Source organism: Salmo salar, chromosome ssa15 (assembly GCF_905237065.1).
Source record: "Salmo salar chromosome ssa15, Ssal_v3.1, whole genome shotgun sequence".
NCBI classification, from domain to species: Eukaryota; Metazoa; Chordata; class Actinopteri; order Salmoniformes; family Salmonidae; genus Salmo; species Salmo salar.
Window position 1 is genome coordinate 66,560,403 of NC_059456.1, and position 10,513 is coordinate 66,570,915.

At 40.0% G+C, this 10,513-nt stretch overlaps 1 protein-coding gene across 2 annotated transcripts; it reads right to left on the reverse strand.

Annotated features, from left to right (window-relative positions):
- Positions 1 to 3,120: 3,120 nt before the first annotated feature.
- On the reverse strand, positions 3,121 to 4,858 carry spmip11 (sperm microtubule inner protein 11). Of its 2 annotated transcripts, XM_045695946.1 has the most exons (4): positions 4,619 to 4,841; positions 3,896 to 4,114; positions 3,667 to 3,805; positions 3,121 to 3,572 (listed from the first exon to the last, which is right to left on the reverse strand). In XM_045695946.1, exons 1-4 carry the CDS (start codon positions 4,707 to 4,709, stop codon positions 3,524 to 3,526), a joined length of 498 nt encoding a protein of 165 aa, XP_045551902.1. In that variant the 5' UTR covers positions 4,710 to 4,841; the 3' UTR covers positions 3,121 to 3,523. The 2 variants fall into 2 exon arrangements, with proteins under 2 accessions (XP_045551902.1, XP_045551903.1); XM_045695947.1 differs by lacking the exon at positions 3,896 to 4,114 and having other exon boundaries at positions 4,619 to 4,858.
- Between the last annotated feature and the right edge of the window lie 5,655 nt (positions 4,859 to 10,513).

A 10,513-nucleotide genomic window follows, 5' to 3' on the forward strand; every position in this document is an offset into this window, starting at 1 on the left:
GTCCGGGGAGAAGGTTCAACAAAATGAGAGGAAATAGCAGTTCCACCCAGGATGATGGTCCCCCTCCTCCTAAACCCTTGTCAGATTGGTTCCCCGCTCCATGGCTCAGTCCAGCTATTACAGCTCAGAGCTTGAGCACCCAAGGCACAGCTGTATACGTCGTGGCCATAAAGGCATATACGGTCAACTGTATGTGGAAATGAAAAGACTCAAAACTAAAAAAAGATGTCCCAGAACCATCGAGGGGAAAATCTGGACATTAGATGCAGTGGTGCATATATACAGTGCATTCAGAAAGTATTCAGACTCCTTCACTTTTTCCACATTTTGTTACATTACAGCCTTATTCTAAAATGTATTAAATACATAAAAATCCTCATCAAGCAACACGCAATCCCCCATAATGGCAAATTTCGTAATTAGAAAAAAACAGATACCTTATTTACATAAGTATTCAGGCCCTTTGCTATGGACTCAAACTTGGAGTCCACCTGTTTTTCAGCGGCAGGGAGTGGGAGTCTAGTCAGGATCGAGGGAAAGATGAACGGAGCAAAGTACAGAGAGATCCTTGATTGAAAACCTGCTCCAGAGTGCTCAGGACCTCAGACTGGGGTGAAGGTTCACCTTCCAACAGGACAACGACCCTAAGAACACAGCCAAGATAACGCAGGAGTGGCTTCGGGACAAGTCTCTGAATGTTCTTGAGTGGCCCAGTCAGAGCCCGGACTTGAACCTGATTAAACATCTCTGGAGAGACCTGAAAATACCTGTGCAGTGACGCTCCCCATCCAACCTGACAGAGCTTGAGAGGATCTGCAAAGAAGAATGGGAGAAACTCCCCAAATACAGGTGTGCCAAGCTTGTAGCGTCATACCAAAGAAGACTCAAGGATGTAATCACTGCCAAAGGTGCTTCAACAAAGTACTGAGTAAAGGGTCTGATTACTTATGTAAATGTGATCGTTTTTTAAATTTGTAATACATTTAAAAAATATAAAACCTGTATTTGCTTTGTCAGTATGGGGTGTTGTGTGTAGATTGATGAGGAAAATAATTATTACTGAATACTATGCTTTGTCATGTTGAAGGCCCATAACTATTTTCGCTGTGAGGTTTTTATAATACGACAAACTGCTTTCTTGCCAAACTTAGCTTCTCTAAAGCATGTCTGATTGTACTATCCTCTTTTCATTTTTCATTTTGTTTTAACGTTGGGTATCTTGTATCACCTCTGTATTCATCATTTGCATTATTCTTATGGCTGTTATTATGATTAGAATTATGATTCATTATTATGCTTATTATGATATTTCCATTCCAACGATAAGGATCAAAGAGCAGAACGCTTTCTTTTAAAATGCCAGACGTAAGCTCAGGCTCATTGGCACCAACTGATCAACTGCAGCCAACTCACTCAGCGCTGTTTCCTCACCACCCTACAGTATTCAAACACTGGCTCTAGACCTGCTGACACATACCCATTAGCTGTCGCTTTTGCATCAAAGTGGTGCATATTCCCCAATCGCGAAGGACTGAAGTGTTTACACGCAGATAAACAAATTATACACTGTACCTTTTTATTGAGCAAACACTACTTCAAGACTCAACTCAGTCAGGTTGTGAGCTGATCCCCTTCCTATCGGACTTCAGGGCAGAGAGACGGGACACAATCAGCAGTGTGAGTGGTATTTCCTACTTGAACTCGGCCTTAATTGAACAAGCCACTGGAGAATAGTGTTAGCAGGAACTGTGCCTGATTGCTACATCTGAGTTTCACAGGATGTTATACAGAGAGTGAGGGAGAGAAAGAGAGGGAAGGGTAGAGAGAGCCTGTGAAAGCTAATATAAATCATTTACTGACCTTAGCATTGACACAACACTGACTTCATTTAGTTCATTTTGACTTCACGTTTCCCCATAACATCCTCAAAACACCCAAGTCATCGTTCCTCTCTCTACCATACTTAACTATGGCAACTACAGTAACAGTTGATCATGTTCGTACCAAAGCAAGCTAATGCTGCCTCATGCTATTGGTCCCTCCCAGTGCGGTGATATTTGGCTTTGAGCGTGTGGGACCGCCAGGCAACAGTAAAGGTCATGGGGTCGATAAATGACATAGGTGACCAACTAAGAGTGATTCACATAGAAATATAATACATAGAATGGATGTGGTAAGTAAGATTATGCACGTTGTGTCCATTCTATTTCTATGGGCTGTCCTGTCTTTGGGTTGGGTGGAGGTTGATTGTTGACTCTTGGGATGTTTTTAGGGGACAGGGGAGGAAGAGGGTTGTCCCAGTACTACTGAAACAGTGGTTTGTTCAGGCCTAATGAACCCTTTTCGAACCCTTTGCTTTTTGTTAGTTTGTTTTCTACCACTGAGTTGAAGGACAAGAGTTGAGGACTTTGACAAAGAGAAAAATAATATTTCCCATTGAATAAAAAAAAATCTAAAATCAATGGCTGTTTTAATTAGTTTTATGTGGTATTAGTGCAGCTGTCTTTACCTGCTGTAAAAACTGGGATTACCATTGGCTGATTGTCATTGAGCAGATGTTGATGCCTTAGATGATGTTGAGAGCGAGCAGCCACAAATACCCACAAACTTTCATACATGAGAGGATTAATAGCTCTGTTCCTCCATGCACTATCATGAAGGAGTTACAGTGCTAAACATACAGAAACTTGCTAGCTACAGCCACGTCCTCTGAATTTTTAAAGGCCACCATTGAGATGGGTGCGTGTGTTGACTGACTCACTCAATGACCCTGTAATCGGAAACAGCATCGCTCCTCAGGTAGAGTGGCTCGCTCCCAGATCATTACATTTACACGTGCATATTGGAAAGGGACTAGCAAGTTAAAGCGCACTGCATACGAGAGAATTGGGACGGATGCTACTGCGTGAGGGAGGATTTAGGACAGGGTAAAGATAATGAATGTCTGAAGGCCAGTTGTGCTGCCAAAAGTGTACTGACAGAAAGTAAAAAATGACTTGTGCCTAATAATGTTCCAGTAATATCAAAAAAACATCTGGATATTCCTTTGACCTCATATGTTATAATAATGATACTGTAACGTTAGCTAATTTAGAAAACAGTTTTAAAGGTAACTAAATGTTTTCCTTGTGTTATAATTTTATTGCTTTAGTTAATGTACTGAAATTATGCAAAATACCAGTTTTACCAAAAATACAAACACACTATCAAATATTTGGCAGCTAGACACTATTCAGTAACAATATACCTGATCCCAGATATTCAGTTACTATCCCCAAGGTCTCCTGAATGATCTAAGGTCTACTGAATGGTCTTACTGAGTGACAGTAGCTAATTACTGAAACAAAACTCTCTATTCTTTCCTTGTGGGTATTACCATTTCATTCCTCTGGAGGGAGGTAACAGCTCAATTGTACCAGTTGAAAGGCAGACGTCAATTGACAACATGATACAGTAGCTCCCAAACAAATAGCATGCTATGACAAAAGTGTCTGTTTATCAAACCACAGGAAACCACAGGAAATCAGAATAAGCTGAACTCCCGGTCCGTCATTGACATCTCTTTCACAAACCTGAGGAAAAACAGTAGGTAGAGTGAGAACAGGCCACTGACACATCTGACTTCAAGAAACAAATTGTAAAGCTAAAGTCAGACATGACACTCACTTCGTCATCTCACTGTTCTTGCGGGGGAATCGTTTGACTTGGGTCCAGCGTTCCTGCGTATTTCCTTGGCCTCCATTGGGCATCCACCATCCACACTGCTGGCTGTCTGTCAGGGGCACTGAGTACAGCTGGTTCGGGGCTAGGGAAGAGAGAGCCCATGTCAGTTAATACTGATCCTAGGGATGATAAGTGTATTCAATTACTGCAAAAAGAAGTCACATAAACTGACATCTGGGTGTCTGAACCCGTTTGAGCATCTCTCTGTATCGCTCCTGGCTCCCCTGGTGTATGTCTGAGCTGAAGGGAGGTGGCTGGTTGTAGATGCTGCAGGTATCAGTGCATTTTGGGGGTCCCCTCTGGGCTTGTATAGGGGGCAGTCTTGACTGTTTGGTACAGCTCCTTAAATCAACCTCATCTGTAAAGGTCAGGGAGTCTGGCGTGCTTTTACCTTCAAATGATTATCCATGTCAGCACATATTAACTAACACAGTTATGAAAAAAAGCTTATATCACAATTTACAGACCGACAAATGTGGAATTATTTTGCTTGTTATAATAATTGAACATTTAGCTAAAATGTTCCTATTTAGAAATAATAACCAAGTAAGGTAAAAAAAATAAATGCAGATGCACAGCTTGGTAACAGAATTACGGTAAAATGTCCCTCAATTTTATTCTGTTACTACATTTATCTGCACAGTTCTTCCGGTAAATGTGTTTTTGTAAAAATGTCTTTGGAAATTGTTAAAAGTAATCCTTGTGCATAGTAGAGTTATAATGTTTGTTAAACTTTGAAATCAATGTTTTTTGTTTGGTATGGCTACATTTTAAAGTGATACGTCTGAATCTCAGCGTAATTCCGTTACTATGGAATTGCCCAAACCAAAGGCTCTTAGCTAAATAGCTAGCTAACGTTAACGTAGATAGAATTAACAAAGCACTTGTCACTCACCGCGGTGGGAAGCAGACGCTCGTGGATTCACTAGCATCTTGTCTCCGATGGGATTTTGATAGCCCAAATTTGTTATCCCGAAGAAAGCCATCAAGTACCGTCGCCAGCAACAGTCTGAATGTCCAGGATAGCATAAAAACGTGGGCAAGGCAAGCAAGCGCTCTGTAAATAAATCACAATGTGTTCTGTTTTACACGGAACCATGGTAACAAGTGCCACCCATCAGCTGGACTTCCGGCTATCAGTGGGTGGAGCCGGGGTTAGCGCTATTTTGAATCCTTGGCACGTCCCTATCCTCCCTAAACCCAACCAGTCTACAGGATCGGTGAGTCCCCCGCGGGACGGTTGAGCTAACGTCGGCTAATGTGATTAGTGTAACCAACGTCACATAGCCCCTCAGAAAGGCACACGGACACCCACACTTCAGGTTGACTCGGTTTTGATCTGCAGTAAAAGATATCAAACAGTGATGACAGGACGGTCACAGCCACACGTTCACTGGTTAGGTAGGACACAATATATATTTTAGATATGAGCAAAAGTAATGATATATGCCCTCAATGTGAAGTGATATTAATCCATAAATACAGAGCACAAGCACAACCCTTTTTATATAAACCTTTAAAGGTTGTAAGAAAATCACATTCGCTATTGACTTTGGGAAATATGAACCCGTTTTCCAAAGACACTATTGTGACAGTTTTAAACAGTTTTTATATACAGAGAAAGGAGACACAAACCTGCTCTCAGAATATCTCTCTCAGACTGAGGAGCAGACAGACCAACTTCCCAAATAAGGGAGAAGCACTCAAAACCCACTAGTTGTTCTTTCAAAGAAAATAATACATAAATGATGTCTGAAGACCTCTCGTATGCCAACCTTACTACAATGGCAGCAAATATTCTTATGAATTCAACAACACATAATGAAAGGAAACTTTATTTATATCACACCTTTTCCTGATGTGAATGGTTTGACCCACTACTCTACCCGCGAACTGCGGAGTTCTTCGATATCTACATTGCGGGTGAGGTTGATGGAAACTCTTCATTTTCGCTTTGTCACATGAGCATGAGGTTGTAGGTAACAAGACATTTACAGTAGCTATTACAGTGTAATAATACCATGCTATTGAGGAGAGTGCACAGTTATGAACTTGAAAATGTATTAATAACCCAATTAGGCACATTTGGGCAGTCTTGATACAAAATGTTGAACGTAAATGCAATGGTTCATTGGATCAGTCTAAATATTTGCACATACACTGCTTCCATCTAGTGGCCAAAATCTACATTGCTCCTGGGCTGGAATAATACATTATGGCTTTTCTCTTGCATTTCAAAGATGATGGTACAAAAAAATTCATGTTTTTTTCTTTGAATGATCTTTTACCAGATCTAATCTTTTATATTCTCCTACATTAATTTAACATTTCCACAAACTTCAAAGTGTTTCCTTTGAAATGGTATCAAGAATATGCATATCCTTGCTTCAGGTCCTGAGCTACAGACAGTTAGATTTGGGTATGTCATTTTAGGCAAAAATTGAAAAAAGGGGCGGATCCTTAATAGGTTTTAACCAACCCTACCCTTACATAACCCTTACATTAACCGTCCCACGTATCCCATTTAGACTTTGCCGTGGAGCCTGGGCGAAGAAGCAGGGGTCTGTTCAAAAGGTTGAGACGTTACAAAACGTCCAGATATAATTGCATTTTGACAGATGCTCTTCTAGCTCCGTTATTGAAAAAAATCGAACAATGTGCTTGAGACAAAAGGTGAGCAGGGAAGATGTAACAACAGGCACATTAAGAATGATGATATGGTGAGAAGTTCTTATTCGGATCCCCATTAGCTGGGGCGGCAGGTAGTCTAGTGGTTAGAGTGTTGGAACAGTAACTGAAAGGTTGCCAGATCAAATCCATGAGCTGACAAGGTTAATAATCTGAACAACCCACTGTTCCTAGGCTGTCATTCTAAATAAGAGTTTGTTCTTAACTGGCTTGCCTAGTTAAATAAAATCATCTGTTGAAGAAGCAGCAGTGTAGAACATGACAAAATACTGAACAGTAATGGACAAGAACAGCAACACAAATTTAAACTAAGACCACAATGACTAAGGAAACATATTACTATTTTAAAAAAGAAGAAGAAAGAGAAAATAAAGAAAAAAAATCAACATTGTGCTCTATTTGCCAGTTTAACATCTTATTTCAAATAATGCATGTACTGTGTTTATTGTAGGCACTGTGACAAACGTTCTTTATAGTGGTTCAGAAGGCACACAATAAATAGACCACAAATGTTTCCAACTAGGCCCCTTTTTTCTCAATTTCCACCTGAATGACATGCCCAAAGTAAACTGCCTGTTGCTCAGGCCCTGAAGCCAGGATATGCATATAATTGGTACCATTGGAAAGACAACACTTTGAAGTTTGTAGAAATGTTAAAATAATGTAGGTGAATATAACAAAATAGATATGAAATATAACACAAAAGAAAAACCAACCGGATTTTTTGTTTTTTGAGAGACCATGCTCTTACAATGGAAAGTATAGGGGCATACTGAATTTGAGCTCCCAGGATGCAATTCCTATGGCTTCCACAGGGTGTCAGCAGTCTATGTTCAAGGTTTCAGGCTTGTAACTTCCAAAACGAATAACAAATATCAGTTTTAGTACAGGGAAATAGTAATAGTAGTCTTGGAAATTTGTGTTTGGTCGCGCCATGAAGACAAGACACACCTGCTAAAATCGGTTTCCTATTGAACATACTTCTTTCCGTAAGAAATATTATAGTTTGATTACATTTTAGAGTATCTGAGGAGTAAATAGAAACGTATTTGACTTGTTGAAACAATGTTTAGTGGTAGATTTTTGGTAGATTCCTTTCTCAGCAGGTTAAACGAGTGGATTACTCAAATCGATGGCACCAACTAAACAGACTTTTTGGGATATAAAGAAGGATTTATCAAGCAAAATGACACTACGTGTTATAGCTGGGACCCTTTAGATGACAGATCAGAGTAAGATTTTCAAAAAGTAACAAATATTTAATCGCTATTTGTGAATTTATGAAACCTGTGCCGGTGGAAAAATATTTTGATGTGGGGCGCCGTCCTCGAACAATCGCATGGCATGCTTTCACTGTAATAGCTACTGTAAATCAGACGGTGCAGTTAGATTAACAAGAATGTAAGCTTTCAACCGATATAAGACACTTGTATGTACCTAAATGTTTAATATCCATAGTATTTATGGTTATTTATTTGAATTGCGCGACATCCAGTTTCACCTGAAGTTGTCCCGGTAGCGGGACGCCTAGCCCTAAGAAGATTTATCGTGGTTCAGAAGGCACACAATAACTAGACAACAGATGTTTCCAATACAAACTTGGTGCATAATGGGACATTTGGGTCTCTTTTCCTACAATAATGCTGTTAGACACACTGGCTTTATGTCTGTAAAGAAATCAGTGTCTTCAGACTCTGAGCAGTATTATGACTGGCATGCATTCCTTTAACTGTTTTTCTTACAGTAAACATATTTGTTCCAGCTATTTATAATAAATGAATGAGGAACTTGTGTACTGAGACATGACGTCGTAGCCTAATCCTCTGATATGTAGAGATATGAGTGAGATTGCTCTGGACTCCAGTTCAGCATAAGGAAGTCTTAAGGTTAGTGCTTCGGAGACTCTTTTTATTGTTTGATAAATCGGTGTGGTCAGAGGGGCCGTGTCAAACATGGGCTTCCAGATCGGTGGTCCCCTGCCCCCTCCCTCAGAGCCTGGGACTAACCCCCCTGACTGATGCTGTCTACATGGGTTCTACACCTGGAGAGGCCCCTACAGGACCCTGAGGGCCCCGGGGCCTATGGTCAACCCTTTATGTTGGGCAGGATGGCCCCTGCAGAGATTAAAGAGAAGCAGGATGGGCTGTCCAAATGTGTGCCCATATAAATATTATATGGATGATATGTGTATAATCAAAGCTTATGTAGCAGATCACTTGTCTTTGTTGTCGTCAGTTGTATGCATCAAAGGTTCCGGCGCTGCCCTCTTCTCCCCACCACCAGTCTCATCATTGTTTCAGTTAAATATATATATATATATACAGTACCAGTCCAAATTTTGGACACATCTACTCATTCAAGGGTTTTTCTTTACTTTTTTACTATTTTCTACATTGTAGAATAAGAGTGAAGACATCAAAACTATGAAATAACACATATGGAATCATGTAGTAACCAAATTTAAAAAATATATATTTTAGATTTTTGAATGTTGGGCCAGTAACCGAAAGGTTTGAATACCTGAGTCGTCAAGGTGAAAAATATGTCGCTGTGTCCTTGAGCAAGGCACTTAAAGGGCAATTCTCAATTCTCAACCTCATCTTCAACACCAAACCAGTGTCTACTTATTTGAAAACAGTGCGTTTCTATGATCTGTGGGTAAAAAGATAAGAAAAAAGGTCCTAAAATGCTTCTCTGTGACATTACAGGGTAGGCTTGAAAGCAAAAAAACAGCCATTTTCAAAACCTGCAACGGGTTTCTAGCCCAAGGGAGGGTATTTTCTTGCTCACCCCGAATCTCATGGTGTTTGAAAATAACTTTTTTGAAAATCACTGTTAACTTTTGGTGATGTCATAGGGTAGAACTTTTTCACATTATATTTTTTTCTAGAAATGTGCTATTTCACATATGTTGACACTCGTATTGTGCTGGAGATAGTGAAAATGATGATGAAAAGTGGTGGAATTGCCCTTTAACCCTAACTTGCACTATGGCTGACCCTGTAAAAAACAACACATTTCACTGCAGCTATCCGGTGTATGTAACAAAAAAAACAAAAAAATGATACAGCAATCTTTGCCTTATTTTTCTTCTTCCTGTTCACTCAGAAGAAATATGGTGACATCTCAGAAAGCCTCAAACTTAAAGAGAAGCTAAACTGCAAAAATGTCACATGGTACTTGCACAACGTCTATGTTCAATTTATTTCACTTTCATTAGAATTTGGATTGGCAGTTTATAATTACTCATCTACTTTTTTAACCTATATTCTGCCAAAAAGCTATTTTATCAGCTCAAGAACTCTGGCTCTAAGACTTGCCTAGATGTGGGAGAAAATAATAAGGGTGGGAAACCAGTTATCTTACACATGCCACAACATGGGAGGAAACCAGGTACTTTAGTCTAAATCATGTACAATATACAGAGCCATGTGCATGCAGGTTCCATATAATTGCCACACAGTTTTCTTTTCCTAACATAACATTTCTGTGTGTAGTATTTTTGAGTACACATCCCACTAAGCTGTGTCTGCATGCGACCCCTGGGGCAGCGCTGGTTGTCACTGAACTCTCTCGCCTGTAGGGATTAGAAATGCGGTGGACCCTGCGCAAGTGTGGCATTTCACACCTGTACGTAACCATGACATTCTAACCTGTCAAGAAATCTTTTATTAGGGTTGGTTTATTACACAGTTACACAATGATAATAAATACATCTCTTCTTCACTGCTCTGGAAGTCTTACTGTGGTTCTTGTCCATGGGTTGGTTCCATATACAGTATTTTAGGAGGCAAGTGCAGAACAGAGCATTGTGGTCACTTGCAGTGCACAATAGCCTTTTATTCTGCTCAACATTGTTCTAATTATGTTGTATATGTGTGTATATGGTGTTCTCTTCTGTAGAATCCCTCTTCCGGGCAAATGCTTGACAGTAGACAGAGATAAAGTGGTGATGAATAGCTGTGACTCAGCCAGCTGAGCAATGGGATCCATGGAGGAAGGTGGACATCTCCATTATGCATTACATTTGGGAGCCCTGAACTTTTTGATTACAACCCATGAATTTATGAAATATGGCACACTGCCCAGTTTGAATTAATGT